The sequence below is a fragment of the Neopelma chrysocephalum genome, unplaced genomic scaffold, assembly GCF_003984885.1.
Source record: "Neopelma chrysocephalum unplaced genomic scaffold, ASM398488v2 Primary Assembly neopelma1_22, whole genome shotgun sequence".
Taxonomy (NCBI): Eukaryota; Metazoa; Chordata; class Aves; order Passeriformes; family Pipridae; genus Neopelma; species Neopelma chrysocephalum.
The window spans coordinates 24,616,827-24,637,497 of NW_020897689.1; the positions used below are offsets into that span (position 1 = coordinate 24,616,827).

Genomic DNA, 20,671 nt, shown 5'->3' on the forward strand with positions numbered 1-20,671 from the left:
CAGACTATGTCCTCCACATGAAGTGGTGGGAGAATATTTCAGAGGACAACAATGACATTAAGGCTTCCTCAGCCTTACATAGAATCAAAATCACCTGACTAAAACCCAAGACTAAAATTAATTAGGTGCTTTAAGTGTCATATGCTATAGAACAGAAAAATACAGTCAAAACCCTTGACCATGATGCTTTGAATTGTAAGACTCCAACAACCCAAGGCCTTTCCTTTAGGAAAAGCAGCCTGGTCTAGATAGACCTGAAGTAGTCTTTATTTTACAAGGTCTTTTACAAAGACCAAAGATGAAAGGAAGAATAATAGCATTGTACTTCAAAGCCCACAAACTATATGACATGCCCATTGGGAAATAAATACTGTATAATTGCTATTTATTTTATATAGCTTTCTTATAGAATATCATGAGACCTTAAAAATGTAAGGTATATGTACAGAAGGGATTATGGAATCTTAGTAGAAAAGTATTACTTGGAATGTGGTTTCAGATTAACTTAATTCAAAGAGGCAGAATTTTTTCCCTTCTTCTTTATGGAGGCAGCAAGAAGCCCCAAACCAGACCCGGAACTTCCTCAGGTCAACGTAAGTGGGCAAGATGCACGTGACTAGAAGACACTAACTTCCATTTAGAGTGACTTTCTCTGAAATGCTCCCTAAGTTGTCACCAAAAACTGAGTCCAAGATACAGTAAAAATGAAAATTTCAGGAAGCCTATGGGAAAAAAAAGACAACACCAAAACCAAACAACCCTGAAACATTTGTTTCTGAATTTCCTCATGTGGCTGAGGACAATTGTAACTAGACCAAAAGAAGTGTCCCCACCCTTTCCTCGGGTGGTGGTCAAAACCTCTTTCTTATACTGCCAATAAAGAGAAATAAGGTATGTCAATAAATTAATGTGAAATTTTCTTATGACCAAGTTCAGGAATTCCTCCTATCAGTACATGACATTAAGAGTGGAGTCAGACACAAGGATAGGTCCCCACTGTGCTTAGGCCAAAGCACTGTGCCAACCCCAGCGTAAAGGAGGACAGAATGACATTCAGAAGGGACACACCAAGAAGGAAGGGACACAGTTCTGCTATCAAAGATACAGATATAGAAAGAATTGAAATGGAGGATTTGAGTAGTGGGGACAGAAGCTCTGAGGACATGAAATGCAAACCCCACAATAGACGAGAAACAGAGAATAACAACTTGCAAACACAATGTTAAGGAAGGCCCCTTGCTAACTCAGCAAGTATAAGAACCTGTGCCAACCTGAACAACACTGACCACCTCAGATTCCTATTTGTGAAACATCAGTACAAGGGTTGGAAATTTTTGTTGAAAGAAATAGCTGTCTGTCTGTTCAGCCTCTTGGTAGAAAGATAAAGAGTTACTTCAAACTTCTGCCTTCAAGTAACTTGCATACTCAGGGAAGCCTTGAGAAGCTGGACATTCCTTCCACTGAGCAGACTGATAGGCTTCAAAGCATATTTAACTATAAGCTGTGTTACTATAGGGTGGAAAATATTAATCAGCTCTAGCCATCTAGGGAGAGTGTGGTTATCATTAAGAATATGTTGGGACACTCATACAAGAATTCTTTTCCCCTGCCCGCTGGACGAGCTCTCTCATATAATTTATCTGCTTCCACTGCATGCTTTTGAAAAAAAAGCTAGACTAAATGAATACTTTCAACTAGAGCTAAAGGCAAACACTCCACTGGAACTTTGCCCTAATCAATAGTAGCAATGTTCATGTCACATGAGAGTCAGAGGATAGAATATGGTGCTTACTGAAGTCAGCAAATAAGCTAATTATACTTAGGCTGCTTGAAGAAGGGGACAAGTGAGGTCTGGTCCACCCACTTATTAATGCAATCATCATTATCCTTATCCCTTGTTTACTTTGTGCTGAAATTGTAATAAAAACTTGTCTCAAACGGAGGGTGCTACTGACCCCTTGTGGGAGAAATACTCATACATCTTAGGATGCACAAGCGTCTCTGGGGAAATCGGCTCAGAATTAAGTTTGTCTCCTCCCACACATTTATTTTTAAGAAAAAAGTGAAACGGTGTTATAGTGTCACAAGTGTATTCTCCTGATTTTAGGCAATTTTGCAGAAATTCACCGTTTTTATGAGCTTCTTTAGGGCATTCAAGTAAGCGTCAATAAATCCTAACCATAATAGATACTACACTGACTTTTAAAGTCTTGTACTGTTGAAGACTAAATATACATTACCAGTAGGCACAGCTCTCAATTTTTAATGCAACTTAAACTATTTTAATCTATCACAGCATCACTTCCTGAAGACTGCTTTTTAAAAAAAACAAAAAAACTTATTATCTCCTGGAAAGCAAGGACATACTACTCTCATTCCTGAGAAAGGAACAAAGTATTTAGATTCCTAAAGTATTTTTCAGCCAAAACCTTCTTGTAAGAATCAAGAAAAGTTGATATGATTCATTCTTAAAAGTAAAAGCTTTCCAACGCATGCTACTGTGTTGCCATGAACAGGGCTGCACAAAGCACAGGATGATCTTCAACAATTTTGTTTCTGACAACTGAAATTACCTTTCCATATGGTGGAAAAACAAGTCTGAAAAGGAAGGCTATTGCTTCTTATTCAAATACTACTGCTAACCTTTCTTCCCTAAATAAAACAGAGTGCACCCATGAGAAACTACCCTCTGCATTTCATTAAATGTCAAATCCAAAGGAAATCTCCATGGACTTTCACTATCCCTGTCACACACGGCTGCATATGGGATATAGCTGGAATGAGTTAGAACAGGAAAGCACATTATACAGAGATTAATTATATTACACAGTATTTATACTATAATTGAATAATTATTATTTATATTGTACAGTATGAAGCAGCTTTCTCAAAATCTAAACCCATCAAAATCAAACATCGGCAAAATCAGAAGCTTCCACTGCAACCAACGGCAGGGGCTGAAACCCTACCGACCACAGAGACCAAGTCTTAATCCAGTGCCAACACTGTTCCCATCACATTCAATGAATAGGTATGGAGAAGTATGTGAGCAGCTTGTAAAGCAAAGAACAAGTGGCTACTGAAAACATATTTTAACAATTTGCATCAATTATTTTAAAATAAAGTTTTTTCAAAAGTATCTAAAAATACTATCTTTTCATACGTACTTGTCATATAAACCAAGGTTGAAGAAATCTTGAAAAATGAACAGAAACTGAGAAAGAGAGCAACAAAGTTTTTATTCTGTCAGTTCATTTTTTCACCTGTACACTATGATAAATTAAAACACTAAGTCATTTAAGTCAGGTTGGTTTTGATGCCTTTGATTACATACACTTTTAAATGCATCCATTAAATTGAATCCTAGAAGTATAAACTATGATGCAGCATCTGTTGTCTCAGAATATGGAAGTTACTGTATCTGGCAGATGTTTAAATGATCACATTCACGTAGCCAGATCTGGAAAGGCCATTCAATTATAGGTAAACACAGAATCTAACATACACTTAGCAGCTCTAGTCAGTACTATGAACTGCATATTTACAGAAAAATTTGCACATACGTCACACATAAAAATTTTAAATCAACCTTTTTGTTGTTACAACATAATCCACCCTTCACAATTCTACTGTGCTGCTTTAACAATGTCTGAGTATATGGGAGATTCAAAGGCACGTACCACTTCTGATGCTTCTATAAAGTCTTCAGAGATAAAAGAGAATCTTTTTAGAAGTTTGGATTGCAAACTTTCTCAATAAAGTCTGATGCACTTTTAAATACTGTATGCCAACAAGTAACTGAGTTCACAAACATTCTTTCAAGCATACAATTTTCTAATTCCATGGTGACATCTAACATCACTACAACTAAGAAGGAGGAAGACAAATGAGCCACCACTCCTTTCCCACTGCTGTGTGCACAAAAATCAGTATTAATTCGGTCCAATTACACTTTCAAGTCAAAGCTTTTGAAAAAGTCAGTATACATCTTATATGACAAGTTTTATTAACCATCAGCATTTCCTCTGAAAAACTTAGACCTTGCAAAGCAGTTTTAAAGGAAGCAATGATATAACACTATCTGCATACAGAAATCGTTACAGGCAACCTTAAAATTCTCCAATAAACAGTCATGACAAAATCTACAATTTCCTGAAAATACAAAGTTGATTTTAACAAAAGCAAAAATGTTCCTGCGGTTCAGTAAAACCTGTTTTCTAACATTAATAGTTTGCGTTCATAAAGACACTAAGCTTGGGACAAAGAAAGTATTTCCTAAGAGCTCAAAACGAGACCAAAACAGTTTTCTAACTATGAAATGGCATGCAAACATACTGATTTGTTGTCGGTTTTTTCTCTCTCTTATAAAAGACTTACTGGATCAGAGTAAAGCAGGTATTTTACATGTCTGTTGAGACAATGACCTCTCACACTAAAAATGTCACATTCAGAACATTTTATCACGTCTTTGACACAAAAGCTGCTTCTGTAAATTTCAATATTATGCCCTACAGACCCCCATGACCAGTGCAACAATCAAATAGGTTTCAGAAAGCTTAACAATACCTAAATTTGATGATTTTCGTTTACAGAAAGTATATACAAGTTTATAAACCCATGGCAGGGGTATTACATTTATATTAACATCAACTAATTAACTGAAATCAAAAGATACTTGCATTCTGTAAAGACTCTATGGCTGATGCCCATTCAATAGTTCTATCAAGGCACTATACAGTCATTAAATCTCTAGTATTCTCCAAGATGTGCTGAAGAATATTGTGAATGTGTTTAAGTTGTTAAAAAGCCCTGAGTCAGAACTTGCGTATTTACCACAGGGTTAGCTATAAAAATGGCACATACTAAAACTTCTGCAGATAACAGTTTTGCTTTGTCAACACAAAAAAGTTATGAAATGCACAAAAAGACAACAGTAAGAATTCCAGCAACTTATGCAAGAAAGCTATACAATGTACATTGTGGCAAATCACACACTGCTATTGTACGTAATTTATACAGTCAGTAAAAAACCTTGAAAATGTATTCAGACATCGAAACAAAGCAAAACAAAACCGATGCATTCCCCATCCCTTCCTGAAGACAAAGGACAGCTAGAGAAGAATTCAGCACTTTGACAGAAAGGAGGTAGCACTGCTAAAAGTTAGGCTGTAAGTGTTGTTGGGGATTTTTAAGTAAAAAGTTGACCCATGCAGTACAAAGAACAGGATAGGCTCTTCGGTTCATCAGCTGCTACTGGAAGAGTAAAATAAATTCTGGTACATTTAATTTTGTAGAGGAAGCTCAGATCACTAGCTTAAAGCAGCTTCTGGAAACAATTTAGTGTTTACACAAACTGCAATTAATACTGCTAAAGATAATTACACATACATAAACCTTAATCTCTAGAAAATATCTACATAATAAGTACTTAGATTATTTCTGAAAGACCATTTCACATCTTTAAAAGAGGCTAAAATACCAATTGTAAGACTATGCTAACAAGGCACAAGTACTTGTGCAAATCTGCTATATCCACACCCAAGTCCAAGTTAAGAACACCACCTTCTAATAGAACTTAGACATTTACAAAGTAACTTGTTTACTATTTTGCCAGTGTAGCTTTCAGTATCCACTTCAAGAAAAAGGGATTGTAGTAACAGCCAAAATTTTGAGAAGTGCCATATGAGCTTGGGATGTAGTAAGTGATAAGAAGGTTTGGGAGGGAAAAAAAGTCAAAACACAGTTATATAAAAGTTAACACGCTACAACTAGAGTATTCTGTTAGCCTCTTAGTTTGTCTTTATACTTTAAATCATTGTGTACTGATGTCACAGTACTTATGTATTTTACTAAAAAGAAAAGACAGTATTTTACTTAAACATCTGAGCATACCTCACATCTGAACAATACGTATTATTAGGTGTTTCAAGAAACAAATCAAGATATTTAATTCCATTTTATTTCAAAATTGCTATTAAATACTGGGGGATAATCATAATAAACAAACCTTGCAACTCTCGCATTTTATGATTTTACAGTATATTAAACACCTTACTGATTTTTCTCATTATCACTTTGCTCAGGTGAGATTTACATGTTAATCTTTTGCTGAAGACAGAGGCACAGTGATATATCCTCAACTCTCCTACTTGTTATAATACCCTTTGGCTTCCAACTGAACTTCTGTTTTTCATCCTTCTACTATGTGTTACCCAGTTAAACACTTCTAGTCTATGCACATTGCACAGATGATACCAGACTAAAGAGAGTGAACAAACTCACTAGGTTCCTCAACAACACCAGCTCACCTTCTACATCAGAATCTAATGTGTGAATATAAATACCTATTTCAAGAAATGATACTGGATTTGCAAACATTTTTCCTTATTGGGTTTTTGAAAGGCAAACACTGTGTAGCCTTCCCAAGACAAGATACAGCTCTTCCACCTGTCAATAAGAGGCCTATACTAATAGTTCGACTGTTAGTTGAACTATTACATAACTGTTGGTTAACTTACCTAGTTTTCCTAAATCAGCTGTTTCTCGTAGCACCATAACAGCATCAAGTTGACATACTTCAATTTCAACTGGCACACAACATTGCCAAATGAGTCCAATCACAAACTCCTATGCAGTCACATACATCTGCTGTAACTCCAGTACAGAAGACTAAGTCTGCTCCTTGAGCAATACCTTCATTGTCTCTGTTTCCATAGGACTGTGATGGCATTCAAGTACTGAGATTATTTCAACAGCTTCTCTGTTGGAAAATACAAGCCTAACAGAGAACTCACCTACCTATGTTACGGTATGTGCCTTCTGCAGTCAGCTAACATTTAAGATTCAAATCCAGTTTCCTACCCAGGATGCTTTAGATCAATTCTTACTCAGCTGAATTTTTCAATTCATGATAAGCTGGGATACTTTCAAGTAATTCTGGCTTATTCCACTAAAAAAGAATTAAGAAAATACCAATTGCTATATTGAAGTTTCAGTTGCACTATCAAGAAGAAACCCACCCTGCCTTTGTGCTGACAACAGTTTATAGAGGTCCCCATGAAGAATAAAGAGGACACAATTTTCAAAACATGTCCACCAGAGACAGAGGAAACCAAGGTACAGATCTGACACACTACAGGCTAAAATTCAGAATCGACTGTCAAATGGCATATCCTATTATAGAAGTATTTCCAGGGGAAGCCTGACAGGAAACTGAAGCCTACCATAGAAAGTTCAGCTGTCAAACATGCTACCAAAAAACCCCCAAACTGCCCTCTCCCCCCCCCCAAAAAAACCCCCCACCACCACCTAAAAAACCAAAACCACCCTCAAACTCAGTGACATGCACATTGGTCAAATGAAAATTGCCATGAAAACTCAGGTGCACTCAGAGTTCAAGTGGAGACAGCAAAATGCTGAACTGAAAAAAAAGCCTTATATCAGAAACTTTCCAAAGCTCCTTGAGATTCTGGTATTTTAGAATGGGAACCCAAGAAGCAAAAAGGGAAGGCTATTTCATTTTGCCAAGAATACAGATACACAGATTATCTGAGAACAGATGACTACTAGTGTACAAAATAAACCAGACTACTATATTGACTCCAGATTGTGATTTTGTCCAATGAAAAAACACTGAAAAGAATGAGTAACATTTGCAATGCTGGAGCAGGATTAAAGATGGCTATAGAAAGGCTGTGTATTACATCACTTTGCAATGTTAAAACCTACTCCACATACATTTTTCCAATATATCACTGTAACTGATTCCTGGAAAACTCTATTCAGTGTTTAAATCTTATTGCTTAAATGTTTGTCTGTCTTTACAGTTTATTAGTACCATTCTTCTGAGACTTTTGCCAACGTTTGTACAATTCAGGCATATCAACATAAGCTTCAAAAGAAAGATTGATTTATCTGAAGAGACCACCATTTTATGCCTTTATCCTTACTTGGATCTTTCCCTGAACTATCTCTTTGTCCACATTTTTGACATACGCAATGAGAATTAAGTGATAAATTAATCTTAGCTGCAAGTAAGGCACCTAAATGACTCCAGCGTGGATTTCTTTACTGTCCTGCAAGAGCACATCCAAATGAAGTCTGCACAATGGCAAAGGGCTACATGAACTTTGCACTCAAAATCTGTTGGATCACTTCGGAGTAGGCACACATTCCTTTTAGCTACAAGAGGTCCTCAAATTAGCATATTTTCTACCATCACGAATAATGAAAGGATGTATTTGTTATCAAAATGTTAATAGTCTACAGTTCCTGACATTAGAATTTTTGGGGTCAGGAACAGCTCTTTGTCTTATCAGTGGCAGCGAACTCCTTCAGCCAAATTCAGCTCACGTAAGCAAGGTTCACAAAATTCACTGTTCTGTAAGCAATATCTTCATTTGCAGTATTACCCAGTAATGCTCACAGATAAGTTCTGGTGTTAACACTCAACTCAGATGTATAAGCAGTATTAAATCTTCTCTTTTGCTCTTGACCCTGTTTGCCTGGAGATGATAAAACCCACTTAAAAAGAGAGGAAATGTTGCAAAAATTTTAATTTTTCCTAATTTATATACCCACAATTTTTAAAAGGCTCCACATGTATATGTTCCTCTACAACTGATCAAATTCACTCACTCGAAATGGATAACTACCCACTGCTCAAACATTTTCCTTTCCATTCAGGTTAAAAGAAATTCTGTACAAAGTCATGTGACTAGCAGAATTACAATGTTCACTATTTAAGTTAGCTAGCTTGAACCTGTTAGACAAAAGTGCAGTTTTGGGAACGTAATGTTTCTAAAACAGATTTTTCTTTTTACTGTTTCCTTCCCAGGCCATCCTCAGCAACAAAGGGCATGATAAAGTTAGAATTACCTTATTGTACTCTGAGGCCTCATCTTATGGGAATGGTATATTTATTACTAGTGTGTATATAATTTGTATTGATTTTTCATGATCGTATATTTCAAGATGGAAATTAATGTGAATCAGAACTATCACAGGAAATGTGTTAACATTCTCCAGAAAAGCATAAAGCAAAAAAATCCTAAATATTTATGTTTGGTAGTAACTGACAATATAAAAAAAAAATCCCTCACATCACCTGACATCTGATACCTATATGGTACACATGAACAAAACCAAAACAAGAACGTCCCTTTAAACTTTAAGGGGAAGAAGACAAAAAGAAAATGAAAAAATGACTGCTTTAAATTAGCTTCAGGCTTAGATGTTTTAGAAGAGTAAAGGTAAAAGCTGACTGTTCAAATACTGTTCTTTTATTTGGTGTGTTCACAGTCTTTAAACAATTACCATGTAATGAACCTGTGCTACAGTATTAGAAATGTTTTCACTAGAACCCTTTACTGCCTTTTAAACTTACAGAGATTTAAACCATCAAAATAACCTTAATATTTCACATCCTAATAAAAGACACTGGTTCCACTATTTAATACAAAAGAATCCTTCGCTCAATTGCCTTGCGGCATATAGGGCATTCACTCATTCGGTCTCCACAAAGTTGACACGTTCCATGGCCACAGAGAAAGATCATATTCTTCAGACGGTCCAAACAGACAGGACACATAGTCTGAAAAAGATTTTGACAGATTACACAGTCAATGGCAGCAGTTATACAGTATTGAAAATTTCAACAATTTATATGTTGCATATAACAACAAATACATCATCTTAAGCATAAAAGATAACTGCCATAGCATAACGCAGCCACTAACCTAAATTGGTTTGGGCTTTTTTTAATCCCATTTTTACTTGATATTGATTTAAAATATGTGGGCTTTTCCTACACAAACAACTATGTAGCTTTTTTCCAAATATGATCCCTTTAAGTAAGACAATCCAGTAGAAGGCTGACATCAAATTTTCAATATCATTGTCTTAATGTTGCAAACTTGGGTATTCTTCAGAAACAGTCTCCTGTATGTCATGTAATCTTCCAGGGAGCAAACACCACAAACAGCTTTACATATGCAATGCTTGGGTAATGATTTACAAATTTCTTCTCAGGTTATCTGGCCATTCATATACTTACCTTTAAGCACCAAGCACTGAACACATGCAGAAGCAATAAAAATGCTGCATAATCAATAATATATGTAAACATTCAACACTTTGTGGAAGTTATATAGATTTTCAACCAAAAGAACACCTCAAGTTTCAAATGAAGAACAGTTTCATAAATATGTGACCTTCAGTCATAACAGTAGCACAGCAAACTTTTAAAATCAGTTTTAATTGCTGAACATTAAAGTGACAGCCAATGCCCAAAAAAGATCTCTAAAAGTTCTTCCAACAGCAAAATTAATTTTGTACCAAGCCACTAAGGAACAGTGTCCTTCACCTTTTGCAATATGCAGAAATTTTGGTAAGGCATGTTCCTTCACCATAAACATATTGCAGTCACATTAGGATTTCATTTATAACAGTTGATCAAAAGTTAGTAAATGAATAGATGTTATAACAGATGATAATTGTTAAGACCATTCTATAGTCCACCAAGTCAAATCTCAGATCTGAGGAAGACTATACATATCTAACAATTATAAATGTTGATCTTGTACATAATATGAAATACTGAGAGGGTTCATATTTCAAATACAAATTCATTTTATCACCATCTTGCACCTGTGACTTGTTTACATACTCATCATTGGGTATTTACTTCAATTTGTTCATCTCAAGAGAGAAATCCATAGCAGGAACCCTATTCAGTATAACCTTAAAGCACAGTTTCTGTGGAATTAAGAGGTATTCACAGAATCAGCTAGGTTGGAAAAGACCTCCGAGATAATAAAGTTCAACCTATCAGCATCTTGTCAACTAAACCACGGCACTAAGTGCCACTTCCAGCCTTTATTACTTCCTAGGGTAGATAGCTTAATTGAAGACCAAAAAAAATCCAAATCACCATTATTCTGCTTATACAAAGTTTAAATTAACATGGAGTCTGGCCAAATGCCTATTTTAATCTTCAGGATACCAGTATAATGGAGTAGCAGGAGTATAAAACCTCATGCCAATTCATGTTTAAAAAAATCCTGAAGGGGGTGTGCTCCAGTTTTGCCAGATTTCCCTAGTACTATAACAAAACACTCTTAAACAAAAAATTTGCCCAATACTGAGCATCTGTCAATCAGTCCCACTCATTTTTCCTTTCACACTAAGTCACCAGCTTCACATCCCAAGAGGACAATTAAGAGTATTCTTCCTTCAGTAACTCACAGACTTCAAGTATCAGTGAAACAGCTGTTTCCAAGGAAATGAATGCAGAGCTGTCCTGTGACAAGTGTCTATAACCTGACACCATTGGCATCATGTCCTTTGACAAAGGACTGACAAAGCAAACACTAATCTTATCTTTTGGGAAAAAAACCCAACAACTCGTAGCCTTTATTCTATGTTTTAGCTAATTATTTGCCTTTGTGTCTAAATATAATGTCAGAAGTACTAAAGTTAAAAGGGTCTGTTTCTCTCCAAATGACACAATGTCATTTAAAAAAGAAAACACTGATCAAGGGACTCAGAAATAATAAAAAATTAAAATCTGTTTAAACACCATTACGTTTAACCGTTTCAATCAGTGAAGCACAGAAATCCTAACATGTTCATCTTATAGATATTTTCTGCAATTGCATGCAGTATTAGCAAATTGCTCAATTTCTACTGCTTAGTATGAAAGCAGAGAATATATAATACATTAGCTGTTTAATTTCTTAACATGATACTAACTTAAATGTTAAGTTACTTTTACACAGTAGGAGAACACAGCTGGCAGGACAATGAATCTTCCTGTTTGCTACACAGGGTTTTCTCGATTAGCTCAGCAGTTTCCCAGTGGGATAGAAGCCCAGATAACTGAGCTTTCCAGTTTCCAAGGAGAATTTCTTACTTAACTAGGAGTTTATAAGTACTTCTACAGAATAAGCAGTATCTGTTTCTATTGTACTACTAGTTTATTAGAACAGCCTCTGCATGAAGGATTTGACTCCTATCTTTTGAAGAAAAAGAAATAAAAAAGGACTATAAAAAAGGCATTATGCCTGTTCTCTATGAGAACTACTTCTTTGGGTAAGGACTCTGAAAAAGTGCTCATAGCCATCTTATAATTGGCTTTGCAATTCAAAAAATTTTTTACCACTAACAAGGTGTTTTAAAATGTTTGAGTATCAATTCCTCCTTACTAAAAACAGTTTTTCCAACAATATACAGGTGCACAGTGACAAAATAAATTTATTTTTAAGGAGGAAGAAAGTGATGCAAGTATGGTGAAGGAACATACATAAGATATTAGACAGATGATGATGATCATGTATGAAATGGAGTGAAGGTATTGCAATTACAGTCAAAAGGGTTCACATTCAGGGAATCCCTGAAGAATGGTGTGGTCATCAGATGTGGGAGATTCTGTTGATATCAGCATCACTTCTGCTTGCCACCAGAAATGGTTTTAAAAGCTTGCTGCACTAACATATTAGATTATCATTGAAGGTATGAGTTGAAACAAAGGATTATACCTGCTGAAAGAGAACAAATTAATTTTAAGTAGAAAAATATCAATTTAACACTGAATTGTTACAGCATAAATCAAAAGAATACACAATTATAGTGGACTGCTGTGCATCACTTCAAACACAAATTTAAAAAATGACATGATGAATTTTTATCAAATCCAACTTGCTACTAACAAGTATGACATTCAACTTGCCCGATCACAAAACTAAGCAGAAAAGACACTAAGGAAAATACGGAAGAGTCTCAAGCCAAGATGCACACAAGAATGACCAGAACCACTTTATTCTAGTCAGAGTCATTGAACAATTCTGGCTTCTGGTTAGCAAATCTCAAAAGTAAGACAAAATTGTATAGAATAACAGAGCACCTAAGGAAAACTGAAAAAAAGAACCTGAGATCACATCTAATCAAGAAGAAAAACTGTAATATAGTTTTCTTTTCATGTGCCTAAGAATATTAGCATACCCAAAGAGAAATCTTTTATAAACTCCTAAAATTAACCAGAAAAACATACATCTGAAGAAAATAGATTACTTGCATTTATGCATTCATCTGCATCTTTCACATATATCCTTTCAAATGCCAAAGAAGTAACCATATTCTTTCCATTCAATGCTAAAAAGTAAAGCAGAAGCTAAACAGTAGATACAAGACATCAGAGATATCTAGAAATTCCAGATGTTACTGTTAAGACAGACATGCATTTTTCAAATGACAATTTTCCATCTGCATGTTCTTTTACAGACAAAAGCTGCACAGCAATCTGTTTTGAATTTCTATTACTGGGGTGCTGGCCCAGTCACCATATGACAGGAACAGCTCTTCACAGACATTCCACCGAGCATATCAGCTCCCATATTTAAGGCATTTAGAGATATGGGTTGTAAAACTGGCAATCTAAACACTATAGCCTTAGCTTTCACATGCATGAACAGCTGAAAGCCACAACTACCAGGACTAGATGTGATGCTGCCATCACTGAAGTATTACTGACTGCTGTAAGCCTTACAAGAGGAAAAAGCAAGTTAGAACACCTCTGTTTCCTGTATCCATGAAAAGTCTCTTCCAATTTTGTTATACACAGGGAAGGCAAAATCACATTATTAGGGTTCTAAGACAGTAAGTTCATACAATACACAGATACTCCAGGTCCTTTACTACTGAAAAATCTAAAAATCAAGTTTTTCTACAGATGGAAAAGCAACGAAACAATTCAGTAATTTAACACAACAAAGTTCTGCATGTAGACAACTACTTCAAGCATTTCAAATGGAACTAGACTTAAGAGACGTAACACATTTAAATAGGTCACTGAAAAATTAATTTTTCCATTACGTTTCTGAATTGCATGTAACTTAACCAATGAACAATCAATACAATCTGTAGTTAATCTGTATAAATTTCCTCCTGCAAACACTATACATAATTACAGATGACAAATCATAACATTTAAATTACAAATATTGAAGTTTTTTGTATAGTACTTTTAAAGTTTTAACTTTGCAGTTACACAATCTTTTGAAGAATATGTGAACTATACCCCTCATATGGCAGGTAACTGCCAGCCGTTGTTCAAAGACAGATAAGGAACGAACAAGTAAAGATTCAGGTAGATACAGAATAGTGAAGAAACTCTACTTTTACCACCATTCTGTGAAAACAGCTTCTGCTGTACCTACACACTCAGGTCACTAAACAGGTAGGGAATACACTGACTGGACAGAGCATCCTTTTTTAGTCACGCCAACATAAATGCTCTAAATGGACTGATTATCAAACCTGGCCATTTATGTTTTTGTTTTTAACCCTGTATATAGAGAACATACAAGCCACATCACGCAAAAAAATACTGGTCATTTAACTAAAATTTAAGATCTGATGCACTTTAACACGTCATCTTGCTTTAAATAACAGAGAATGCATTGGCTTTTCCAATTAGTTTGGTAGTCCATAAAATTTTTATTCAGTGGTTTTACCTGTTCCTTGATGTCTTGTAACTGTTGCTGCAGCTTCTGTACATCTGCATTGACATTAGTATTGTCTTTGTCTTTCTGCAAAACTGGAATGTTTCCACTTGCTGTAATGTAAAGAAAATAAAGATACATGATTATGCAGCAATCCAATGAAACAGGAATAATTATTTCCAGTGTCATAACTACAATTTTTCAATTATCTGAAATAATGTTAGTCAAACATCTTTGGTAATCTAATTGAATTCACTACATCATCACCGCAGCTCAGTTAATAAAGAATTTCTTTGAATTTAGTGGCAGCACTTCTTTGACAAATATTTCCACAATAATGATACTTGTAGTCCCTTAACGGTCTCGGAGTTCTTATTTGCCAGTAGTTCTTGAAGTAAAATTTTTGGGGTACATGTTTAAAAAAGAAGCCAAATCCTTTAACACTGAAAAGACTTATCTACACCGATGATTTGCTTTGGTGTTGAAAACTGCACAAGTGTCTTGGAAGTAGTTTGTTCAGACTTTGAACAAGCTCTGATTAATATTCTTATATCTGATTGACCTAGGAAGCAAAGTTACTCTAAGAAGCAGAAAAACTGTAAAGTATTTTAAATTCCCAGTGTATTGAAAACATGATTTTACTGATTATTCTTACATTTATCTATTTTGGAACATTAAGACCAGAATGAAGTAATATTCCAATTCCCATAAATTCAACTGAAATACTGCATACCACAGAGTAAATGCACATAATCCACAGAAATTATTCGAAGAAGTCACAAGAAGTTTAAAAACTAGTCAAAGCAGGAGATGTAAAACTGTACATTCTGTCAGGAAAGTTGCTTGTACCTAGATGCAAAATATTTAACATGCCTTCAGAGTTCCAGAAGTAAAAAAACTCAAACATTTATTAGCTCATTTTTCACAATTACAGACAATCCTCAGTTTTTGCCTCATTGGACATTACTAAGTGGCTAAGTTACCACACACTCTCAGCCTTGCTCTGAACACTGAAAGCAATGCTCCAGTATAATGACCAGTGTTATTACCACATCTGCTGCTGCCACTGTAGAAAGCAGTGTAAACAGCAAATGCATACCTGGGCTAACATTGTTTTTATTGAACTTTTCTTTAGAAAGGAGAGAAAGTATTTAGGTCATTTAGAAGAATGAGAATAAGAAGTTGGTGGAGGAATATGAAAGAGTATGGGCTTTGGAGTCACTCACAAATATCATCAGTGGTATCTTCTGTACCTTTCCCTCCACAGCACATTATGAAAGGCACTCTTCGCTCAACCACTGCCCGACACTGTACACACTTCTTCATCAAGCTTGCACAATCTGGTAAGACAGAGAAATAAATCAACTCTGAATCCTGCTATTTAATTTTTCTTCTTTTTTATACATGAGCTTGTCTAATCACAGTAACTGTACAGCAATAACTGAACAGATGCTTATAATAAAAACAACCACTTTCTGCACAAACTTTCTGCAAATCACACATAAACAACGTCCTGTTTGGGATTCAAAGTAAATCTATTCCCTTTATCTCCTTTGAAGTATTTCAAGTGAACAGGTTCCTTTTTCTCCAAATGGATGTCTATTCCACTAGAATTGCAGAAGTTAAAAAGTAAAATTACACACATTTGAGATCAGAATTTCCAAGAACGTCTCACTACCCACTTTTTCCTTTAGAGCAAAGAATCTCACTAACTGTCCTAATGGTCCAGGGGCAAATAAGTGCTGCTCCTTACCCTTAAGAATAAACCTACATCTTTTGATATAATCCTAGAAAGGAGGCTGTAATTCTTCTACAAAAGGCAAATTATTATGTCTCATAAATGCCAAAAGGTTACTATGAATTAACAGAATGGGTCTTATAAACTACACAAATTTGGAGACTCTCCATCATCCTGTTTGAACAAGATGTCCAGAAAAAAATCTGGAAAGAAATCATCTGCATTTGTTAAACCTTTTGCTGTCCCTGTTACAGCTTAGACTCGGTAATGTGCACTGCACTGCTGAAATCCTTCACCACAGTAATCAATCTTTTTGTTGTCCTCTTTCCTGGGAAACAAATCAAAACCACTTTTCTCATCATCTTTCAACTGCAGACAGTGAAAGAGGCCAGATCAGGATAACTATAGCCAGTGACATCAGCTGCCTCAGCCAGAACAGAGGAAGAAACCAGCCTTCTATAGCAAGACCAAGCAAGCAGTTACTCATGGGAATGATTACCCTCCCTCTCATGTAGGTCCTCATCAATATGGACTGCTCTTCTCCAGGCAAATCACTCTTCAACAAAGCCCTGAAATGCCTGGAGACAAGGTGATGGCTGCATTCTCATCCACATATTCTCAAAACCAGAAAATTTCTGGCAATCTCCTAGGTACTTTTTTCCTACACAGGATAAATCAAAGTGAAACACAACCGGCGCTTTTTACAAAGATATATGATGTCTCTTTTAGAGAAAAATACAGCCCTTGTGCAAATCTGTAGATAGTAATGAAGCATACTAAATATTTATTTAAAGTACTCTTTTAAAACACCATTTGGACATCTGAATGCCCAAAAAACCTGCAAAAAAGCAACAAAATTAATTCTAATAACTTCAGAAGTTTTAATGATATACAGAAGGCTTTTGTAATATATAAATCAGATGGAAGAGCATTTGTTTCCTCAATTTTTGAAAATCTCCGCTTTGTCCTCCAATTATTACCACCAGGTCAAATAATGTCAAAATTCTAACCATCACACCAGGCTATCAAGGAAATTGGACATGACATCAGATGACTGATGACCTTTTAGCAATCCACCTAAAAATATTATGTTTCACGATTACTTCAAAAAGAGCTTCTGTCAAATTACTTACTCTCACAAGCACACATATGACCACAAGGTTGGAAAAGCACTGCTGCCTTTTTGTCTGAACATACTACACATTCTTCAATCTGTAAAGAACAACAAACACATACGAGAAAAGTTTATCTCCTGCTCTCTACATTAATTTGCAAGGCATGTGGACTTCAAGAACTTTATCTAGTGTTTTTTTTTAAATAATTCAGCACCTGAGAATCTAACTTTAATGAGTTAGTATGATAACTTCTACGAAGATATATTTTCTAGCAATTTTTACACATTCAGTACACTGACAGGCACAGAGAAGCACTTAGGACAGTATATATTTATTTTTTCTTGTTCTTTGTTCCATCATATATACTTAAATTGGGGTTATTCAGTCTGGAGAAGAGAGGTCTCTGGGGAGACATTATTGCAGCCTTTCTGTATTTAAAGTGGGCTTATAAGCAAGATGGAGACAAACTTTTTAGCAGGGCCTGTTGCAGAAGGACAACAGCTAATGGTTTTAAACTAAGAAAGAGTTGATTTGGACTAGATAGAAGAAAGAAATATTTTATAATGAGATTGCCCAGAGAGGTGGTAGATGCCCTGTCCCTAGAAACATTCAAGGTCAGGTTGGATGGGGCTCTGAGCAACCTGATCTAGTTGAAGATGTCTCTGCTCATTGCAGAGTGTTAGACATTAGTTAGATGACTAACTTGAAAGGCCCCTTCCAACCCAAACCATTCTACGATCCTATGAAATTCACTTATAAGCTACTTGTATATTCTGGATTAGGGTTTCTCTAGCCCTTTAATGTGAGTACCTGTATATACCATACAACCACAGAATGGCCTGAGTTGAAAGGGACCTTAAAGATCATCTCGTTTCAACCCACCTACAACGGATAGGGACACCTTTCACTAGAGCAGGTTGCTCAGGGCCCCATCCAACCTGGCCTTGAACACTTCTAGGGATGGGGCATATAGAGTTTGACCACAGACTTTACATACCACTCCATTCACACTAGCCTGGACCACCTCTTCCAGTTCATAGAACTGTTGGTCTGAGTCATTAATTTCTTAGCCTTTTTTTACAGATATTACTGAAAGTTTTTATATAGAAGAGAAGTATTAACCAGATATTCCACACTCTCAACCTAATTCTGCAAAAGAAATCAAGGGAAGGTTATGCACAAAGGTTAGCCTTCACCTGGGAAAGCTGATTTCCATAGATTAGCTTCTTTAGATGGATGACTAGAGGTAGAAGCCTTACTTTGCTGCTCCGAATCCCCCAGTGACAGAACCCTTTCACTGATTATCATAAAGGAAGTCTAGAGAAAAAAGAGCTCCCACTATGTTAACATTTGGATTTTGAAAATACACAGCGCAGAATAGTGAATGGTATAAGAAATAAGAATAGGAGAGTGAATAGTAAAAACAATACAAATTTGTATTTACAACTCTTATATTTACTCTGAAGTAGAGAAAAAAACCCCCAACATAGTGCAGAAGCAGACTAGTCAAATGTTTGGAAAAAATTTTAAAAATAGAGTTGGGTTCTCATAAAAACTACTGAGACTTGGTCTCCAAAATATGGCACAACTGGTTGATACTCTGAAGAAAAAAGACAGCATAAAGAAACTTGTGATTCCTAAGAAAGAAAAGGTGAAAGCTGAAAGTAATTATTAACTTCAAAAACAAGTACATATTAATTAACTCAGTTTACAGGCAAATGATCTTTTAAGCAGCCCTAAGGAATAAAAGAACTCAGAAGAACTGAGTATTACTGAGGGAAATTATACTTCAGAAAAAGCAATGATTTATCTTAACATGAAGAAAAAAATACCGTGGAGGAGGGAAATAATCTATTTCAATAAAGTATCCTCAGGTGACTGTATTAGGAACTCTGAAGACCTGAACAATAAAAACATTGCAAGGCAGGGAGAGGTATAGGGAAACACAAAAGAGCAATGTACAATGTTGGGACAAGATATCGTTACAATGGAAAATTAATTCCATCCAGTGAGACACGTGTAAGGCAAACTACCACATAAAATAAATTATGTATTTCCTGGATCTCTCTATTTTTGTTTCTTTTCCATTAAAAAAGAGGGAGAACCAATGAATTGTGGAGGTTTTTACCTTTGTCCTAGACTGAACTTGTTCTTTACAGATGAGGCATTTTTTCACCCGTGGTGAGCACAGAGAACAAGTGGCAATGTGTCCACATGGGCCAAAGAGCGTATCTCTCTTCATGTCTGAACACACCATACATTCTTCTAAGGTTTCAGAATCATTGTTGATCATAGACGGACTTCGGGAACCAACCTGACCACTACAAAGAAACCTTGCAGTCAAACTTTTAAGAACTAAAAAATAAAATTAATCTTAATTTAAAACGCACATCAATTGGCTGTTTATATACTCCTACGCATTCAGGCATCACTGTATCATCATAAAGCAATCTGAACTGCCTTTTCCCAAATGAACAGCTGACACCAGAGTGCAAGGTCACACGCTCAGATAAGACATCGTAGAGAAACTGGACACACGAGTCAGAACAGCATGTCGTGAGCATGTACATAAAAAGCTGTAAAACGCCCTTCCCTCTCATCCTAGGAGTTTACTGATAGAGACATGCCCTGTACATTCAGAACCGCACAGCTGAACACCTTCACCCTGAACACATTTCAATGCCCAGCAAGTGTCAGAGCTCCAGGCTCGGTCAGTGAGTTCAGGTCGGAGCGCTGTGCTGCTGCTCCCCCAGCAGAGGGCGTCGCTCCCACAGCCCTCACCAGCCCGTAAAAGCTGGCGGAGAGGGAACAGCCAAGGGATGAGGCCGAGATAGATGGACACAGACAGAAAGGCTCTGAAAGAATATAAGCACCTTACTCCTTACCAGGACAACATCATTAAAAACAGCCTCTCTTTGTGACATTTTGAAAGTACCGTTTTGATTTCCATACAGGAATTAAGGATGAGAATTGTTTAAGAAATCATGGGGGGAACACAACCAGGACAAGCTGAATCATCTCATACTGCATGCACCTGGTAACATGACATTTCACTGAAATCATAATTCCTAAAGACATCAGACCCACTCCCTTATACTCTTTTTACAGACTCATACAATTGTTCATGTTGACAGGTACTCAGTAGGCCACCTGCTCAAAGCATCTTCAACACTAAATTTATACCAGGCTATACTGGGCTTCACCCATTTCAGCCTTTAAAACTCATACGAGATTTGTGTGGAGATTTCACAACTTCCTAGGCTAACCTGTTACAATGCCTAATTATTCTTCCAGTGAGTTGCCCCCACCCTGCTATTTTT

At 36.1% G+C, this 20,671-nt stretch overlaps 1 protein-coding gene across 4 annotated transcripts in view; it reads right to left on the reverse strand.

Annotated features, from left to right (window-relative positions):
- Positions 1 to 3,220: 3,220 nt before the first annotated feature.
- The window catches only part of MIB1 (mindbomb E3 ubiquitin protein ligase 1), an 81,346-nt gene continuing 63,895 nt past the window's right edge, over positions 3,221 to 20,671 (reverse strand). For 3 of the 4 annotated variants that reach the window (XM_027675332.1, XM_027675315.1, XM_027675340.1), the window contains 5 exons: positions 19,480 to 19,672; positions 17,370 to 17,448; positions 15,725 to 15,838; positions 14,511 to 14,611; positions 3,221 to 9,592 (listed from right to left, as the gene is read on the reverse strand). In XM_027675332.1, coding sequence (XP_027531133.1) covers positions 9,452 to 9,592; positions 14,511 to 14,611; positions 15,725 to 15,838; positions 17,370 to 17,448; positions 19,480 to 19,672 — 628 coding nt within the window. In that variant the 3' untranslated portion in view covers positions 3,221 to 9,451. The remainder of the gene's footprint in view (positions 9,593 to 14,510; positions 14,612 to 15,724; positions 15,839 to 17,369; positions 17,449 to 19,479; positions 19,673 to 20,671) is intronic. The other variant, XM_027675323.1, reaches the window with a different exon arrangement.